This window comes from Cavia porcellus, unplaced genomic scaffold (assembly GCF_034190915.1).
Source record: "Cavia porcellus strain 051 isolate PalLab524CR breed Dunkin Hartley unplaced genomic scaffold, mCavPor4.1 scaffold_4, whole genome shotgun sequence".
NCBI lineage: Eukaryota > Metazoa > Chordata > Mammalia > Rodentia > Caviidae > Cavia > Cavia porcellus.
The window spans coordinates 82,688,764-82,709,503 of NW_026947487.1; the positions used below are offsets into that span (position 1 = coordinate 82,688,764).

At 40.8% G+C, this 20,740-nt stretch overlaps 1 protein-coding gene across 1 annotated transcript in view; it reads right to left on the reverse strand.

Moving 5' to 3' along the window:
• LOC100730198 (liver carboxylesterase 1-like) overlaps positions 1-19,606 on the reverse strand; it is a 31,705-nt gene extending 12,099 nt beyond the window's left edge. Inside the window, exons 1-9 of the mRNA XM_063247335.1 lie at positions 19,345-19,606; positions 15,729-15,933; positions 14,075-14,219; positions 11,796-11,929; positions 9,362-9,515; positions 7,603-7,707; positions 6,728-6,832; positions 4,090-4,128; positions 823-963 (exon numbers count right to left, since the gene is read on the reverse strand). Coding sequence (XP_063103405.1) covers positions 823-963; positions 4,090-4,128; positions 6,728-6,832; positions 7,603-7,707; positions 9,362-9,515; positions 11,796-11,929; positions 14,075-14,219; positions 15,729-15,933; positions 19,345-19,399 — 1,083 coding nt within the window. The 5' untranslated portion in view covers positions 19,400-19,606. The remainder of the gene's footprint in view (positions 1-822; positions 964-4,089; positions 4,129-6,727; positions 6,833-7,602; positions 7,708-9,361; positions 9,516-11,795; positions 11,930-14,074; positions 14,220-15,728; positions 15,934-19,344) is intronic.
• Between the last annotated feature and the right edge of the window lie 1,134 nt (positions 19,607-20,740).

Genomic DNA, 20,740 nt, shown 5'->3' on the forward strand with positions numbered 1-20,740 from the left:
AGTGTCAATTTTTCACCCAAAACAGTTTTTCTAAGGCCCAGAGAACTAATTCTTTGGAAATGCTTTGAAATATAAGCACATGGAGAAATGACACTTGATATCTCTGACATTTCAGTGGGGGCCTCACTTCAACCTACATTTCTGCTTCCTCTCATGACAATGAGTCTTTCTCCTACAAATGAGTACTGGGTACTCATGGGTGAACAGCAAATCCAGTGACCTAATCCTGTGATCTCATACCTCACACCCAGAGATTTCCTTGATCTTGAATTGCTTTACTCTTTGGTGTCAGCAATTCAAGTTCAGGTCATGCTTGATTTTTTTCCTGTTGTGATAAAATTATTGAATAAAACCTATCCCAAAAAAAGGAAGAAGATATTTGAAGCAGAATATTTCCTACAAAGTGCCTAAAAGCACAAGTGGAGATTCAAGGGAGTTATGAGTCGGGCCCCAAAGTAGAAGCTGTTGAACTTGATCCTATCTCTCCAAGATTCCTCAGCCTCTTAACCTATCTACATTTCCTCAGTTCATCCAAATGCACAATTATTATCTGTGAAGAACCTTAAGGCTGGACATTGCAATGTTATTTAAAAGAAAGGCAATCAAAAATTGTTTTAGGAAGAGGATCCTTAGGCTATAGCATCCAAAGTGACACATGTGCCATCCAGGGAAGTTATGCAAAAAAAAATTCCACTGGTGTCAAGATAAGCAAATCAAAGGAATGTTGGAGAAGGACAATCTCCTCCTGGGACCAGAAATCAGAAGGATGATGTTGAATGTATACAGGAAATGTATTTGTCTCAGAGGCCTGTACGTACTCACCATTGGAATGATCCAGCCAAATTCATTCTTGGTGATTCCTACCATATAGGGAACGATGTTGAAATTCTTTTCTGCCAGAATTTCCTCAGGTGTCTTGTGCAGCAGCACACCATCAACAACAGCAGGAATAAAGGGATAGTGCTGAGAAAGAGGACAACATAATGTCTGTGATTATTCTGCTGCAGATGATCATACATTCTCTCTCTCTCTCTCTCTCTCTCTCTCTCTCTCTCTCTCTCTGTATGAGCATATGGAAAGAATCATAGTTCACCCCAGTGGTGGTAAGTGGCCACTGAAACTCAGGGTCCTAACGACAAGGCTATATCTGTGAGACACCAAGGGCAGAAATGTGGCAAGCTAGTGGCCATGCTAGTAGTGATGAAGTGATACTGGTGGGAAAAGAGAAGGAGAATCATCACCCAAATTAAAATATATTTCATTACAAAATACAAAAAGTTGATTCTGATATTTATAATAGTTATATATGTAAAATCTCAATGAATGCTGAGCTAGTGAATACCAGGTAAATGCTCCAAAGGAACTTCCACAGTTAGGGTCCTGGGGTTATCTGTCACATTATCATTGCTCTTGTTCTATATAGTAGGTTCTGTTTAAATGCTTGCTATATAATACAAACTTGTTAGAAAAAATGAATTACATATCCAATTTACTTATAAGTTAGGCGTGGTGGCTCAGGCCTGTGATATCAGCACTGCGGAGGCTGAGTAGGAGGATTGTGGCAATTTTGAGACCAGTTTGAGCTACAAAATTAAGCTCAAGTCCAACCTGAACTGCATAGTTAGATCCTGTCTCAAAAATACAAAATCAAGAATCATCTGTCAGCTCATAAAGCTAATACAAAGACAGCAATGGAATCCAGACAGTGTAAAAAATAAATAAAAATAATATTTACTTATAATAAAATAAAACACCACCTGGGAAAGGTTGAAAATTCTCACTACCCTAGATAATTGTAAACTTCTTCAGCTTCTGCTTCATAACAATGCTAATGCTTTTTATAAATTAATCATCTCAGCAATCCACAAATTGAGGAGCATTTGCATCTTTTTCATAGCCACATTACACACTGCCATTACCAGTAAGATAGATACTTTTACTACTTTCCAAAATGGACTCACATAGAAATAAGCAAATCTTGGATTTGCAGTATTTTTGACTCATTAACACTGAATTTACAGCGAAGAATCATAAGGCAAGCCTGAATATAGTTTAATCTATCTCATGTATTTTCTCCATGAGGCCCATCACACCCTCCTGTGCTTAGGAACAGTAGACAGCGCTTCAACACTATGCTTGAGAGCTGTTTTAATTCAAGAATTAAGTAGAAAAAGTAAATAATGCATAGAAATGGAGCATTTACAGAAATCCATTAGTATGACAGAAGGAGCCATAAAACAGACTTTCTCCTGTGAACTCGCATGGGTACATGGGCATAATGTGACTTAAATTGTTCAGTGCTCTGTCAATAAGTTCATTGTAGATGACCACAGGAGTCTCACAAGCACTAACTTGAAGGTTATAAATAAACTTACCAAGTAAGTGAATTCAGAAGTACAGAATCCTGGATTGCTAAGCTTCAATTGTGTGTACCTATTTATCTCTAAAGCTAAGGATATTAAACTTACCACTAAAGGTGCCTAAATGACACTTTTTTAGTTAAGACTAAATAGAAGAAAGACAATTTATCATATAAACAAGATCAGACTTACCACAAGGGACGAGATACTCTAGCTTAGGTTTACAAGGGCAAGTCTGGTAACATCGTGGAAGAGGCAAAAAAGAGGCAGAAAATAGAAAAGGTGCAGAAGGCAAGCAATGAGGGCTCTAGGGGTTCTTTCATAGGAGAATACTGACATCACTAACCATTAGAATGACAGTGATGGCCACTGTCTCTCAGTGGACACTCGTATCTGCCTTGTGAGATATCTGCATGGTCTTGCTTAAGTCAGAAAATTCAGGAGCATGCTCCTCAATTTGCCTTACACCTCACACTCTGTTCCTCAACAAACCCTGTCAGCTCTTCCTTCAAATGCCTCCAGACACCACCCACATGTCTCCTTCTCACTGCTCCAGCCCTGGTATGATCAGGCATAACCCTTGGCCTATGTTATTGACAAGCAGAGCTCTCCCAGGTAGTCTCCAAGAATTTGTTCTGTCTCTTTCCTGCCCTCTAATTCACACTTCAAAGTTCTTTGTAAAATTGGAGGTGTATCACTGGTCTAGCCAGAGCCCTGTGGCCTACCCATCTGCCCACCTTGTTCAGAATGACAATGCTTAGTTCTTCCAGTGCCCCCTCAAACTCCATCCCTGTCTATCACTGTCTATCACCCAACAACTATTTCAGATTCTGATACATAAAATGCCTTCATAAATCTTTGCTGAATGACTGAATAAATCTTATTTCATCCTCACAAGACCTTTAAGAGAAGTGTTGTGATCTCCAGGAAGACTGTGGAGTGGACAGGATTGTAAGATCTTGTACAGTTAATGGCACCAGACCCTAACAACCCCATGGAAAATGACAAGAAAGAACATGTAGGAGGACTCCAAAGATTTTCTTGGTGCCAGGATCCTAGGCTTCCTGTGTCCTCCCAGACCTGTCCTCATAAAAGATGCTAGAGCCTCTTATCCAGGCTTGAACAACTCCTAGCTGTAAAAGATTCTGAAAAACTCTCCTTCAATGAGGCCTTTTCAAAGCAGGAAATGTGAATGACCAGAGTGTACAAATTTGCTGACTGGGAGCATTGCACTGGAAATCAGGTAATGCATTGCACTTTAGTCTTTAATGCTCCTGGTTGTATTGCAGGAAGAGACCATCTCCTGGGATGAAACTGGACAACAATGGGTTAACTGCACAGCTAAGCTGCTTTGGGAATTTGATGCAGTTTAGATGACGAGATTGGTGGTTTTGACCTAGCCATATACAGGTTCAGCTGTGAGATAAACATCAGTAAAACACAGCAGACTTAGAAAGGCCTGTCTGAAGTTCCTCCACATACTTCACTACTGTTTATTTTCTTTCAATCAGTGCTTTTGCTTCTGTAGCTTTCTTTTGTGCTGATTTCCAAAATTGCCCCATAAGACAGAAATAACATAAAAGCGAAAGTAGAGTTTTGTTCTCTGGTCCTAATATGCACACAAGAAGGATCTATAATTACCCAAAGGAGAACGTTTTGTTTAACAGTTAACTAGAGCTTAAAGTTATAAAGAATCAAAACCTGTAATCAAGAAAAGAAACATCTTTACCTCACTGGGGTCTCCAAATAAATCCACACCAAGAAGATTCTGTGAAGACAAAGGCAGAAGATGTCGTGAGAAGACTTTCTAGGGTAAAAGCTCATTCTTTTGCACTGTGCCCCAGATGTACCATGATTTTTCTCCTACTTCCTCTTTGGTTGGTTCCAGAGAAGGGCAGTATACAGGATCTGCTAGGCATGAGCACAGAGTGGCACAGTAGGACAGGGAGAGGCAGCTACCAGCAAGAGAGGGTAAGGCAGATAACTCCAAATCCGGATTTCTGAAACTCTTCAGCGGACATCTGCTATTGATAACTGACCTCCTCATCCTTTCCCCTATTTCCTCTCCCTGGTAACATAACCTCAGTCCTTCTCTTGGGGAAAAGTGGAAGGGAATTGTAATGGGGTGAATGTGGTACCTACAATGGTTGACCAGGCAAGAGGTGAAGTGGAAGGAGATGGAATTCCCATTTTTCACCGTCTCCTGTTTTCTTTTCTCTCCCACTTCATGACTTTGGGTGGGTATATGTAACTTGGGGTCTCTACATCCCCAAACACAGACATTAGGAAAAAGATGGACATGTGCCAGGGTCAGTCTAACAGAGTGTACATAAAATCTTATGCTGAAATTTTATGATATATGATTTCTAAACTAGTAGAAGTCCAGATCATTGTTGTTTTTTTAAGTTTCCCAGGGAATAAGTGTGAAACAGTCAAGAAGCTGAGTGATAGGCCATGTAGGGTCTCAATATCTTCAGGACCTTTGGATTCAGCCAAATGGATCTATACATTCTGTATCAGAAATTTTCAGTGATATGAGGATTCAGGTACATCACAATCTTTTTTTCTTCAGGTCACTTTAAAAGGAGATTTGGGGGTTGTTTGGTTTTGGTTCTGGTTTTTTGCATTAGGAGGCCCTGACTCACACAAACTCACTGAATCTCATGTCAATTCATGCTTCTCTTTGTTATGTGTTCACCAAGATTACAAGGATTTACAGGTCTGATTTTACATGCATGGACAGTGAGCAGTTCTGATGCTTCCATTATGGAGGCAACCCTCACAAGCCCAGTGACTCTGTGTGTCTGTGTGTGCCTGTGTGTGTACTGAAAGCAATGGTAATCATGGATGCACTTCCACAACAACTCAGAAAAATTTCCTGGAATCGTAATTTCCTTGGAATTTCCTGAAGTCACTGATTATTTCTGTATAAACTGCATCATCTTGTGTCATGTGAGAATGAATGAAATACTTCCCTTTATTCAGATGTTCAGTATCAATGACTTAACAATTTGAGTATCTTAGACAACCTACTTAACCTAGTGAATGAGCAACCAAACCCCAGGGCCACGTTAGAGTCATGGACACACTGGCAAAACACAGCACTACAGGCCTGCCCTGAAGTCACAGAAATTTCTTTCAGGGTTGAGATTCACATAGAGAACTGAGAAGCTCAGGTAACTCATGAGACCACAATCAAAACTTGTTCACAACGGGAGTAGTTTCCATAGGCACTGGATACTATTTTCTCTGGATATTTTTTCCTGCTAAGCTTCCCTGTGATGACAGATGCATCAATGTCATCTTCTCTGAGAAGCATCACTGCTGGCTATTTTGAATGTGTCTCCTTTCTGTACTCCCAAAATACTTAGTCCCCTCAGTATATGGTTTTGTTTCTCCTTGGATTGTTCTTTGTGAAAGCACAATACGATCGATACATGTTCAGATCACCTCCTCTGTCAGTACCCTCCTAGACACTAAGCATGGAAAGATGGACGAATGACTTGGTAAATACACATATAACTGAATTGATACATGGGTAAACATATGACAACTGGCAGATGGGTGATGGATGTGTCATTGCTTTTAGGGTACTCAGTGATGTTGAGGATGTGGCCCTGTGGTAGGGTTCTTGCCTTGCATACACAAGGCCCTGGGTTTGATCTCTAGCACCATATATGAAGGGGAAAAAAAGGAACTGGATTACATGGTGAAGCAATTTAGACATTTGTTTAATAACTCATGAAAGAAAAACAGATTAAAATAGACAAATGGAAGCTATGGGCTAATAAGTACAAGAGTGATGGAATTGTTAATGAATTGCATGGAAAGAAGGATGCATAGATGAAAAGTTAGGTGGGAGATAATAGATCAGTGATGGATAGAGACAAGCTATCCTAACTGAGTCAGAGTTATCAATAAGCCTATAAAACTGGGCTGCTGCTGTGCTATAATTTTTATCTAAATTCTAAATTCTATTCTAAATCAACCAAGATAAACTGTGATACTTTTCTGAAAATTTTTGTACCTAATGTCCCCATCCCAATATTCAGGATGGTAGTTACTTGCAGAAATATATATTATTCAATTTCTTTAAAAAAATATGAAAATGAGACTATCAAAATATTATAGTTGAAAGAAAGGGAGGATTGTTACATATGTTTTCATGTTATTATTGGATATTTTTGACATTTGTGCTACTTCATAATAAAAAAAAATGAAACTCCCTATTTGGATGAGTACCCTAACAGTGCTGCTGAAAGATAAGACACAATCCCAGGTGGTTTAATCACTGCAAGAAGGAATTTAAAAACTAAACTCTGGAACCAAGTACACAGAATGGGGCCACTAGGGTGGAGCCAACTTACCATTTTCTTTGTCACCTCCAAAAGCTCATCCTCTGTCTTTTGGCGCAGGCAGTGAACCATGACAGCTGATGTGGTAGTTTTGCATCCAGCAATATCAGCAATTCTCTGAAGTGATAGAAAGTAATAACAGAGTCCAGAGCAATGTCCTTTCCCTCTAGGAATGTACATAGATGAGTGCTATCCCAAACCCAGTTCCCAAATGCAGAAGGAGGTAGCTTAAAATGAAATGTGTGGGTTCTCGGCCACCACAGAGTGTTGCTTCTTTATTAACTGGAATTGTTGCATGACACAGTAACCCAATACGCATGTCTCTGTTAGTTTATCTCAGATAAAATTGCCACAAAGTTTATCTGTAGTATCAGAATAGATAGATAGGTAGACAGACAGACAGATAGACAGACAGACAATATTCTCAAACTTGAAAGTCTCAAGAGAGGTTTTTGCCTGGAGATATAGAACTTTTATCCAGGATTTTACTGTCTTGTTTCAAATCCCAACTCCTTTACTTCCTCACTATTTGTCTTCCAGCAAGTCCCTCAACCTCTTCAGACCTTTCTTTCCCCATTCATACATGCGGGTTATCACTGTACTTCTCTTATAAAAAGAAGTAATACAGGTAAATTGCTGAAATATGTATCATGTCTCCAAAACAATAAAGCTTATGTAGAGTTCCAGGAGACCTACATAAGATGAGTCATTAGAAAATATAAAATAGAGTGTTGTTTAAATGTGAGCTCTGAAAGATCCATTAGTGTTCAGCCAGTCTCACTTTAATGATCCTTTAAGTATCTACACTGAATTGCACATCAAGAAACACCCCAATGAATTCCAGAAGATCAGAAGAATATACTTTACCTGACCGGAGAGAAACCTACCTGAGCCACAGGCATCACATCTTTAGTGAACATGCCAGCAGTGAACACCACTCCACTCTGAGAAATAGCCCTGTGGAAGAGGTTGTTGGCCAGAGGAGACAATGCCTGACAGGGGAGTGGAGAAGAAAGTTGATATTTACAGGGAAGAGATTGGCGACTATTCATTCTGTAAAGCTACCTCTACTTGATCCTCTGTCCTAGCCAGAGACACCACCACTCTGTGGATTTGACAGCTCCTCACTTTTCCTTTTGTTTCTCAGGCTCCATTCTCTCAAGACAACTTTATAGCCAAGACTCAAAGTAAGAGATAATATTGAAAGCATGTGGTATATGCCTATGATGACAATCAAAATATTGGACAAACACTTGGCATTCCTAGCAACAAATGCTGCTTCATAAATTCTACTAATGAACATTTGTCTGAAGAAAAATAATTAGGAAAAGGTGGGGTTATTTCTCAGTGGCACAGTACTTGCACGGCATGTCAAAATACCTTGGTTTGATGTATAGCATGGAAAACAGAAAAACTGAGAAAAAAGGAAGAAAAATAAATGGTTATGAATGTGCACAATGATTTCTAAGAATATGCACACTGTTTATAGCAGTAAAAATTAAAGGAACAAGATTCTCATACTATCACATTTTGTATATAGACAGTTTTTCATGTTAATGTTGAATACTATACATTAATAAAACAGAAGATTACATGGGATGCTTAATTTTTAGGAAATATATTATATTATGCTTTTTTAAAACAACAGTTAAACATGAATGGGAGGAGAGAATGAGCAGATACAGGACTGAAACATAGAGACAGATATTTAGATAGATAGATAGATAGATAGATAGATAGATAGATAGATAGAGATGAACTGTAGAAAGAACTATTAAAATACATGGGTAAAGCTCCACAGTGACTGTGCATCATTATTCTGGGGGTTCCTTTATGTTTAAGTATTTTTATTTTCTCTGCTATAAAAACATGAAACTTCATCTTCTGAGTATTCAACAATGAAACCAATACCTGGTTTAAATATAGAGCAGTAGAGCTAACTCTCTGCTGAAAACTGAGAAACTTGATTTCTTCTGGCTCCCAGGGTCCTCTATGTCATCCGTGTGTATCCTTCAACCACATCCCCTACACCAGAAATACATCTCTTGACCCTAAATTTTGTCTGTGTCTCCAACTCCCTACCTCGTGCCTCCATTATTCCAACTCCCATCACTCTTTCTGTGGATCGGACTCTCCACGCCCACCTTGGCCCACAGTCCCAGAAAGTGTTATCCTCCCTCTCTGGCATGGACAAGTAATCAGGACACCTCAGAGGGAGCACAAGTCTCCTCAACATGTGGATATGGCTTGGAACCAAGTAAACACTTTATCTAGCTCATGTTTTTGCCTCTTGCTATGTAGAGTTTGTATTCTTTCCTCCTTCCCAAGAGAATCAAGGTGATCCCTAGATTTTAAATGACTAGGAAAAAGAAAAACCTCAACCAAATAGGAAGAAGAGGCATGTTACTGCTATAGGCTGAAGCTGGAGGTTCCCATGGCCCTAGGAAATTAGGCTGCGCTTAAGCCTCCTGCAGGACAAGGAAAGCTGGGCTTTGGTTCTTCACAAGCTGATGCTGAGCACCGAGAAGACTCAGCTCTGATTCCAGATCTTTAAAGCACAGAGACATATTGGACATATTGGTCCCCAAGAGGTCCCATGCAACTACATCCAACCTAGAGCTAAGGACTAGTAGTGAGAACACTTACAAGAACAGAGACACATTGACCTCCTGATGACTGTCCAAAGATGGTCACAGAGCGTGGGTTCCCTCCAAAGTTGGCAATGTTGTCCTGGATCCAGCGCAGTGCAGCCACCTGGTCCAAATAGCCCCAGTTTCCCCGGCTGTGTTCATCCCCTGTGCTGCAAGAGATAGAGTAGGAAAAGGAAACAGAACTATCACAGTGGGACTCTCCGAGCCGAAGTGGTCCAGGGAACTCTCCATTTTTCAGAGTGAGCCTGAGCTTTACATGCCTGCCTGGATCATCACTCCTACAGCATTACTGTATGGAGAGCTCCACACTGATTCTCCAAGTTGCTGTAGACTGAGCATCTACTGTGTATCCAAAACTGACCTAAGGACCAATCACATGGAAACAAGATGGCCAACCTCTGGCTACACTCAGCTTACACTAGAGACCAAAAACAAGCAAATGAAAAGATAATATACTGTTAGATATTGAAAGGAATTCGTGGAAAATAAACCCAGATAAAGAATCATATGTGGAAGTGTGAGGTTATTACAGCTCTCATGGCCAGTGAAAGCTTCTCCACTACATTGGAATTTGGCAGAGATCTCAGTAAAATAAGTACATAGGTCATGTGATTATTTAGCAAAGGAAACTTAATTTAGGAGAAGCAGCAGGTGCACAGAGCCCAGGAACAAGAGAACAAATCGAGTGTAGCCATTGTGAGACATGCTAGAGAGCAGGCCGTGGGCCTTACCAAGGACTTCTGTGTCACAGTAAGTAATATGGGAACCCTTTTCAGAGGCATAATGTCATGCTAGCTGTCTCACCTGAGCACTCTGGCTACTATATGAAGCAACCATCATATAAAATTAACAGATTTATAAAAGTAATTGGATATAAACAAGGACAAAATCATGCCTTGGGCTACAATGCAAGCAAGGAGGAGGTGCAAAGAATCTGGATAAAGATATTTAAAAGTTGGAGCCCAGAGAATTTTCTGGCCAAGTGGATATGAGGTAGAAGAAAGAGAAAAGTCTAGGCCTGCCCACCAACCTTTTATCCTAAGCAACAGGAAAGATAAAGCGGCTGATGGCTGCTCAACAAGGTTTTATTAGAATACAAAGAGTCATTGTTGAATGGGAAGCAATTATCATTAAAGACTGTCGGAGGCGGTGAACACCACAGTGTGTCTATGTAAAGTGGGAGGCATCCAGTAGACATCCAAGGGAGGTGAGAGAAGGTAGTTAAAAATGACAGCTACCATTAAAGCACAGGTGGAGACTTCAAAAAAGCACGTGAAAGAGCTTCTAGGGTCTCTCAAAAATTAGTAGAGGATAGGGCAAGACAGAGAACTAAGAATGAGGAGGAAAGTGGGCAAAGAAGGAGCAGTCAGGAACATGGAGGTGGTGAGTTTAGAGAATGAAGTAGTTCAAAATTTAAGGAGAGGCTGATGGGGCTAAATCTGAGAAGCCCAATGAGGCATTTCTGGGTGCTGGTGGAGGTCACTGTTGGTCTCTGTGAGAACAGTCTGCAATGGAGTTAGTTGAAAATCTGTCGCATCAGCTTTATGCACACTATTTCCATGAGGCTGCCTCTTCTAACGTACCCAGAAGTAGAGCACTAAACTGCTTTGCTGAACGCTCATCCCCATTAAAGAAGGAGACTTGAGAAGAATAGGGACTTTTCTCAACTTTGCTAGGCACTTGGATACACAACAGGTGAAAGGGAGGTGAATATCTCAGAGGCAGTAATACAAGGGCTTGGTTTTGAAGCACAGATCAGTATTTGACAGGCAGAGCAGAATCCTAGGGATTCAGACCATGTAAAAGCTCAGAAGCAAATTGACGAGACTGACTGTCAGATGAAAAGTTCACTGGAGTCCAAATAATAAAGGGAATGGATGTATTATTAAGAAGCATAATACAGGGTGTTTTGAGAGATGGCATGACTACAGACAAGCTCTCATCTTTGATATGAAAAATATTACGGTTTGGTTTACATGTGGATAGTTTCCCAAGGGTTCATGTCCAAAGGTTTAATTCCTAATATGATAGTATTAGAAGTGTTGATAGAACTGTAACATGGTGAGGCCTAGTGGAAGGTTGGTAAGTCATTTAGACTGCTGCCCTTGGAAGAGATTAATATAGAGCTCGTGAGATGCTGATTTGTCCCCAAAAGAGTGAGCTGCTATAAAAGAGTAAGAAATAGCTCATACCCATGGATTTCTGTCCAAGGTTGTAACCAATCTGTATGCTGAAGATCCACTTTCAATTTTCCACCCTTCTATGCTGGAGCCAAGGGACTGTCACCAAAGACCAATACAAGGAAGCCCTCTGATGTTAGAATGAACTACATAACTTGGTGCTTTTAAATGATCAGGCACTTTGCCACATCACCAGAAAATAAACCAATACTGAAGGAAGTAAACAGAGACAGAAGTCCAACATCTTACCTGAAGAATCCCCAGATGCCCAGGCGGAACTGAACGGTCACTACTACCACATTCTCATGAGCTGAGAGGGCCAGTCCATCATAGGTTGATGCTGCACCCACCACAAGACCACCTCCATGGATCCACACCATCACCTGGACAAAAAGAACACAGTAATGCTGATCATAGAAAATGATTTCGGAAAAGTCCTTATGTGTTTTCTGATTTTGGTTGCTTACAACATCATGATTATAACTCAAGTTGTTATTATTCAGTCTATCAACAGCAGCAATATTACAAAAGGTGGTCTCTTTCCTCCCCAAATCTCCAGACTGGGCTAAGTCAGCCACTTTACTCAACACCCACTGACTTCCCTGCCTTTGTCTCCAGACCCATGTGCCATGTCCTGCCAAAGCTCTTCAAAATGAAAATGTCATGAAAGCACAGCAAAGGCTAAGGATGTCATGTTCTCCCCATCACTCCATCAGTCTCATGCCTGGCCCACACAAACATCTGAATATACAGAAGGGAAAAAGGAAGTTCTTGTATTTCAGCTTCATCTCAGTTACTCTTCAGGGGGAATTATATTTCTTGTGCAATCTCAAAACTTAAGGACACCCTCAGGGCATTATGTTCCTTCGCTGCCTCTACATTGCCTCCTCTGTAGCCTAAATCCTACACATCCTCCTCAGCCCAGGCTCACATTCACCTCCTGCAGGAAGTCTTCAGTCATTTGAATAACGTGACATGAAAGCCTCCTAGACATCTGAGATTGTTAGGAGAATTGAAATTGGCAGTACAATAAACAGAACAACTCATAAGTCATATTCTTACATTTAACAGTTAACATACCAGGGAATAAATGACAGTAGATAAAGCAGCATTATAATACTATTTCTAATTTAAAAAACATACAATGTGAAGTATATACCAATAACTCTTCTCATCACTGAAAATTGCTTTTCCAAATAATAGCTACTAATAATGTCCCATCTGACAGGAAAACTGGGCCATTTAATGCCCAACATCCTACAGATAATAAGTCATAGCAGTAATATTTGACCAGATAATCTGGTCTCAGACTTCATGTACTGAGCTGCTCACTGACTGTAGCACACAATAGAGCACAGTAACCTGGCAGTCTGGGCAAGAGGAATATCCTTCTGCAGCTCTACCTAGGATGTGATCAGTGCTTGCTCTGATATTCAGCCAGGATTGAGTAAAGCCTGACAGACATCACTGCATATTTCTACGCAAGGATTCTCATTTGAGAAAACAGACTTTGAAAGAGATTAAGAAATTTCCCAAGGCTCTAGGTCGTCAAAGACAGACTCAGATTGAAAGTGAGACTTTGTAGTTCTGAACATGGTTCATAGCCAGGGTTCTCTTGCATACAAATTTACAAAGCCTGTTTCCTCTGCAGCTTTGTTGTTTGTCTCAACGTCAGGAATTTCATTCATCCCAGGGAAAGCAAATCTCAAAGGTTGTTGGAAAAATGATATGCTGGAGAATTTAGGATGTATCTACACATCCCAAATGGCAAGATCCTTCAAGGCAGGGCTCTGAGTGCGCGGTTTCATCCTCTTGGCCAGAAGTCTCTGGTATAACTGTGCTTCTAGGAACACTAAGTAGGTAATAGATGCAAGAGTGAATGAATGAATAAATAAGGGAGAATTTATCCTCAACTCCTTGTGCCTTAAAAACACATGAAGGGGGCTGGGGATTTAGTTCAGTGGCATAAGTACCTGCCTTGCAAGCAGACAGTCGTGAATTCAATCCCTGGTACCGATAAAAAGTTTTTAAAAATTAAAAAAAAAAACACATGAAGGAGCAACCTCATAGTCCCCATGTCTCCTCTCCCACTCATGCGCTCCATGCCAAGGTTTTCATGCGAGGTGGGCTGGATGTCTCCCTTTTCATCCTCATAGACTGTGGATTTCATCTTTTCCAGCATGCCCTTACCCATCACCTGACTCATGGCTGCAGTAGGAAGGAATTACCACTGGTCTTCCACTCTAGGAAATGCTGACTCACTAAGCCACTACCTTGTGCCACAGGCAGTTACAAAAATAAAATGTGCCACTTCACTTAGACTGATTTCATTTCCCTATATGCTGCATTCAAAGTACCAGGATGATGAAAGTGTTGTTTATTTTCTTTTCTCACAAGTGTTGTTTATTTTCTTTTCTTTTGTACCAAGAATCAAACTCAGCAAATTGTGATTGCCAGGCAGGTGTTGGGCCACTGAGCTATATGCCCAGTTCAAACTCATAAGTGTTCAACAGTGGTGCCTTGCTTACCGGCAGACTGCTTTTCTTCCTCACGTCCACAGGGGTGTAAATATTTAAATATAGACAGTCTTCAGAATGCCACAGGGGAATGCTCTCCTTCCTATTGGTATAGAGATCAGAGAGTGGCCTACTCCCTTCTGAATCTTGGGAACACCTGGGAGGGAAAGAAAAATACCTAAAGTTCAAACAAGTGGAAATTACAAGTGGTCTCTATGGCTGGACTTTGTACTGGAAGGTTTAACTCCTAATGTGGAAATGCTGTCACCAGACTGTAGTAATTGCAATGCACAGAAGGCAATCTGGGGAGCTGGTAGGGTCCTTGGGACTCTTGGAGTCTCCCAAGATCATGCAGAATGAAAAGCACATAGCAACCCTACACTTTCCATTAGGATGCACTGATGCAGGGACAAGAGGTGGCCCATGTGCTGTTCTTCCATAGGAGATGGCATTTCCTATAGAACTATTCTCCTCTGGGCTGTGTGGTAGTTGTGTTCTTCTATCATGCAATCATGTTCTAGTCTAGCAGACTTCTTTCAACCAGAACTCCCTCCATGGTAAGAAATTAAACTGAATAAATTTTGGGAATATCTTCAGGAAAACTACCTTTCAGGACTGGCTCACCCACAGATGTACTGATTGATCATAAGCAAATTCCCTTCCTGCTTCGGACCTAATCTGTCTGTTCTATAAATATCCTGCAGCCCTACTATGCTACCATTCCCTCCTCCCTCTGCCCCAGGGAAACACTGTTGGTTGTCCTGAAAAGAAGACTGTGATATTCAACATAGACTACAACCTACTACCTATTCTGAGTTCCCCAGTGTGACAGGCACCAACTTAAATTCCTCTCATGTACTTGCTCTTCAAACCTCTCAGAATCCATCTCTAACACTCCTGATTATCTTCTTATCCCTACTTTACAGGTGGGAAAAATAAGGCACAAACAGGTTAGAAAACCTGCTAAGGATTGCATAGGAAATAGATCCATACTACGAAGTGCTTATCTTCCCAAGTACATGATGCACCACACTTCCAGTTCTTCATGGAGTCAGGTAGTAGAATTACACCCAGAAAGATGTAGAAGAGGCTCTCAAGTGCCAGGTTGAGACAGCATTTAACTCTCAAAGGAATTTATTTCAAATCCTCTACTGGAAAGCATTTCCAGGATCACCAAGACAAAAGGACATTGTACACATAAAAGCACAAAAAAATGTCAAAAATAAGGAGTTCCATTTTACTAGTATTTATAGATAAGTACCCAGCTAAATTGGTTTCAAGACAGAATAGATCATAACACTGCCTCCTATCTCCCTCACTTGTTCAATTACTTTTCTTCCCTATAAAGCGTATTTCCAACTGTAATCTATTACCAAATTCATTTTTACCTCCCATATTGGCTTTTATATCTCTGCTTATTTCTGAAAAGTTTTATTCTCCAACAGATTGTAAGAACTAAGTACATGCTTGGCTCACAATTGATGCTTGATAAATGTGTGCTAAATAACATGGTCTAGAAAGATGTGGTAGTTCTGGAATGCTTTAATGTGCTTGATGGTCCCAGAACAAAGTAGGATCAATCAGCATAGTATCTTATTACTTTCTTACATCACCCTGAGAAAAACATCCGCACTGGAAGATGACAAAGCCACCCCCATCAACTTACATGGGAGGGTAGGAGGTGGTGTTCTTCACATAGTTCCATGGCTCTGGAGGCTGTGGAGGAGTAAACCTCAGGGACCCCAGAGGAGGCTTAGCAAAAGGGACGCCCAGGAAGACAGCCACAGGCTGTGAAAATCCTTCCAAGCTGACATATTTTCCCAGGACTTTGCCATGCACAGTGTCCACCACAGGTGGCAAGGATGTGTGCCCTGCAGGACATAGAGAGGAAAAAAGAGTACGTCAGAGGGAAAAGGTGAGGCTCAGACACCAGGTAGATTTTGCCTCCTCCTAAGCATGTGACTTTGACTAAGTCACGTAAACGTGCTGGGGCTCTGTTTCTTCTTGTGTCATGGGGTGAGAATCACTGTCCTTCCTAACTCTGAAGGCTAACTGAAGGAGTAATTTAGAAGTGGAGGTAGAAAGGAAACAACCGAAAAGTAAACTTAAAACATAAAAATGATGCTGGGACTGAATAAGACATTTTGTTTCCTACTTGCAATCTTTGTAAATGTGTACTTGTTAGCATACTGGTATTGACCTGTTCCTGGATTATGGGATGAAAGGAGGGACCTTGTTTTCAGGAGGCTGACATCACAGAGTGAAGAGCGACAGAACAACTTGACACAACGCTTGAAAGAAGAAAATGTTATTGATGGAGATGAATGAAAAAGGTGCTACATGATTGGGAAAAGGAAGTGAGGCCTTCTAATTGCTGGAATCATAGAGGAGCTGCAATTTGCAGCAGGAAGAGAGAGAATAAGTGAGGATGGAAGGAGATGAGTGAAGCAAAAATAGGAGAAAATGTAGAGACCCACAGACAAGAAAACACAGATCCTGAGTGGCCTAGGAAAACCACAGTATGCAGTCTATGGACAGTGGAAGAGCATCTTGGAATGCACAGGTATGTGGAATAAAGAGCCAAATGTCAGCCTGAGGGACTGGGTTTTATTCAGTGGGATAATTAGAACAGGAACACTTCTGAGGTAAAGAACACAATAAGCTTCTACAATATTCTCAGGTGGCTGTGAGAGAGTCCACTCAAAGGACTGAAAATGTCCTGTCCCATCCACTACATTCTTATAGGAGAGAGGATTCTTCCTTAACCCCTGAAGCTTCCTCTACATCCTTAGCTTCCATTGTCCTGCATTCAGTGTGAACTAAACCTATAGACTTTCAAATGCTTGACCATGGATACCCTCTGGAGTCTTCTCTCCTTTGGCCTCCAAATCTCAACACATGTGAGTCTTCCTCACAGGACACGATTTCTAACCTGTTGTTGCCCCAATTTTCTCCTTTCAAAAAACCAGATGGAAATGTCTCCCTAAAATTGCCTAACCAAGAAGAAAAATGATTTGTCCTAGCAGAAGAATAGGCAATAACACTGGACATTCTTTTGGAGAAACCAGGTTATTAATTAACAAGGTTAGTAACAATGTCATGTTTATTTCCTTTTTGTTTCTTATTAACCACCCAAAGGAATACTTAAAGTAAAGCCTACACACGGAGATGTTCACAGCTTGAGACATTGCAGGTTTCTTTTTCTCTTTGTTCATTTGAAGATTTCTGTGCTGAAGTCTGGTTCCTTTTCTTTAATGAGGAAAAAAACTTACAAAGATGCATGAAAGGAGTACAGGAAAGGAGGAGACAGTAAAGCAAGTGTAAGAGGAGGGTACCATGTTAAGGAGGTTTAGTGGGAAAGTCAGTGAGAATACTGGTAAGAAAATGCCACAGGACGAGGGCACCACAGAAGTGGAAAAAAGTGGTTGGGGACAGGCAGTGGCATCCACTTGAAGGTGAGGGTGCACATTTTGGCTGTGTGTGTGTGACTTCAATACAGATCTGTGTGAAGAAAAGAATAAGTTGATAATAAAGCTCAGAGACAGCTGCAGCTGAGATAGAGTTCCTACCAGAGTAGGACAGAAGGGCAACATGTCAGGGCAGCCCAGAAAGGAGGAGGGATCAGCAGGATTGCTGGGTGCTTCAAAGAGATCAGAGAGTAAAGTTTAAACACAAATCACTAGGTGTGGCTGCATTACTTGCATTAACTCAAGTGAATTAAGTAGAGCCCAGTGATAACATTTATAATGCCCGGAGTAAAAATGTGATTGAGCAGAGTGAGAAAGGTAAATTAAAAAGGTCACACAATTTACCACATATGTCAAGTGGTGTGTGCACCACATTTTGTGTGACCATGAGACTTTCTTTACGTTATTTTGTCTTTAAAAACCTTGCTGTGTATAAGTGTTAATATGCTAACTTAGCAGATGATGAAACAAACTTTGGAATTGGCCCATATAAATTTCCTAAAGATGGAAATATATTTGCATCTAGGTTAACCAGGAAAAACAGAACGTATCACTCTACCTCTAGGTCCCTTCTGATACCTCAGTTCTAGGTATCTCTCTGTGTCACACTGACAAACAGATGATACAATCTATATTATCCAGGCACTGATGTCTGAGCCCTGGTCTGACTTTGGGACTCAGGGATAGACCTAAGCACGATTTTCCAGCTGGCCTTGGAAAACATCTGAGTCTGAATTTCTCTGTCTATAAAATGGCATGGATGTATGTTCAGGTGCCTTGCTATAGCTCTGATATACCACGGATTTTTTTTTGTATCTAATGTGTTGACTTTAGAAACTTTGCTGATCATAGAGGAACTATCTCTCATAGGTCCAACCAATCCATAGGCTTCACCCCAATCACCTCTTACATCTGGTTCTCAGACCCAGGGCCAACATGCACCTGCCTCCATCACCCAAATCCCAAATCCAGGAAACTAGCACAGCTCCTACCCTCCAATTTCCAACAACACAGTTCCAACTTTCTATGCATTTCTTTTCCTTCCAATGGAATTTGCCTCTTGCTCCAGTGCTTCCCCTTTCCCCTGTCCTCCTAAGGTATTCTGTGCTTCTACCTGTGGCCTGTGCACCGTGGTGTGACCTGTTTTTTGGGATTTGTAACAATCTCTCCTTTTGGTAGTCAGTGGATACTGGCCTAATTTACCACATGATAAAATTTCTGTTAATACACTCTATTTTAAATCAACCCTTTTATCCCTTCTGCCACATCTCTTCTGACTATACTTCCTCTATACTGATTTAGAAACAACAACCCATTTTATGCTCTCTGTGTCCACTGAGGTAGGCACCACTGTTGACCTTGTTTTAGATGTAGGGTAACATAGGCACAGTACAACTAAGATACCTTACCTAAGTCTAACCTTCTGAAAAGTGCTGAGCAGGATTGAGACATCCACTCTGGCTTCTGAGTCAATAATTGTAATACTACTAAGCCTCCTTCATAACCTGGCTAGAACTGGAAATTATGGAAAAAATAAACTGAGTTCTCATACTTTCTCGGTGAAGTTAAATGTGACTCCCTGTCCTCTTGCATCTGCTGCCAATAGTTTGGTCTCAGGTTATTCATCTTCTCATGATTTTCCTTTTAGTTAGGATGATTCCACATCCAGGTTCAAGTCCAGAAAGTTAACATCACTGTGAGACCAGAGTTGTTATGTGTTTGTTCTCTAAACATCTTTACCCACTTCAGCTGAGGACAAAGACTTCTAGATGCACTTACTCTCTCCTCCTTTAATTATGTTTCAGAAGTACTTACCCCAGGCTGTGCAAGCAGTAAGACAGGCCAAGATCAGAGCACAAAGCTGCATCATGGAAGGACAGCAGGGCCAGTGTGTTCTTTCTGCTCCAAGGGAATGCACTGATCTTCCCTAAAAGCAAGCACGGCCTTGCCTACTTAACCTAACTGAGTAATCTGAAATGACAAAAATAAAAATTATTTTCCTCTTGGAAAGGCTTCCCCCTAATCACGCCGCTCAGTATTTAACTTGTTATCTGAACAGTTCATTCCCAGCTCTCAGATAACAGGAAGTCACAAATTCAGCCAGTAATTTCTTACATAAGATTTTCTCTCTTGTAGAACTCTAATTTCTATGTACTTTGAACTTTCCAAAAGCAGCCACAGGTAGCAGATAATTTCAGACTGTGGGAAGCTTTGGTTTGAGGCTCTGAGAACAACCTGGAAACTTTTCTCTCTACTCATATCCTTAGAATGACTCAGATGGGAGATTAAAACTTGATATATCTCTTAGCATTCCTGAGTTAGTTTCCCCCAGATTTCTAGGCTCTCAGATTTTGGAAGAAATCATAAATATTATCCAATTTTTAAACTCTCTTTTAAAATATTTTTCAAACTATCTGCAATATTCCTTCCAAATGGCCCTTCTTGAGTCAAGAAATTCACTAACTTTCAGAGCAGAGGTTGTTTCGGACACAATGGTTTTCATGAATACACTTTTTCAAAATACTTGGCCTCTATTCAGCCATCTTTTATATCATTTAGCTCTAGAGTCTAGGGATCCTTAGACTCAGCCTAGCTGGGCTTTCCTCTCTCTGACATAGAAAGAGAAAGAGGAATCAGAGAAGACCAGAAAAAAGCAAAAGTAATTTCATTGCAGCTATTACAAGAACTGGTAAAGATCCAGGAGTGTCAGAGCCCAGAACTGAGACAGCAAGGGACCTGAGACTGTAGTCCTGTTTGAGGGTAGGGGCCCCACTCTGAGGGTCACTACTTGACTGATTGTTGGTCTTGTTACCAGGGGTCTAGTTTTGGTGGTCTATAGGGTTATTTTCTAGCAACTAGTTTAGGAACTCATTTTGTGGAAGTGACCTGTTAGAAGGAGAAATTAAAGGAAGGGACAGTAGATTATTACACAAGCACAAATTATTTGAAAGTGTGAAAACTCAGGCTGTTAGTTCCATTGTTTGTTTGGACACAGAGATCATGTCTCCTCTACATCTTGAAGGGCATGGTGCATTGTCTAACCCTACCTAGGGGATCTCACATGCTCTCCCTGCACATCTATCTAATATCCATTCATCCTTCCAGCGTTTACCAAAATGTCTAGCTCTTGACAGGAAAGCAAAAATACAAGGAAAAAAACAGAGCAGCACTGAATGCATCATTTAAAAATATGGGAAATGACATTTAGCTG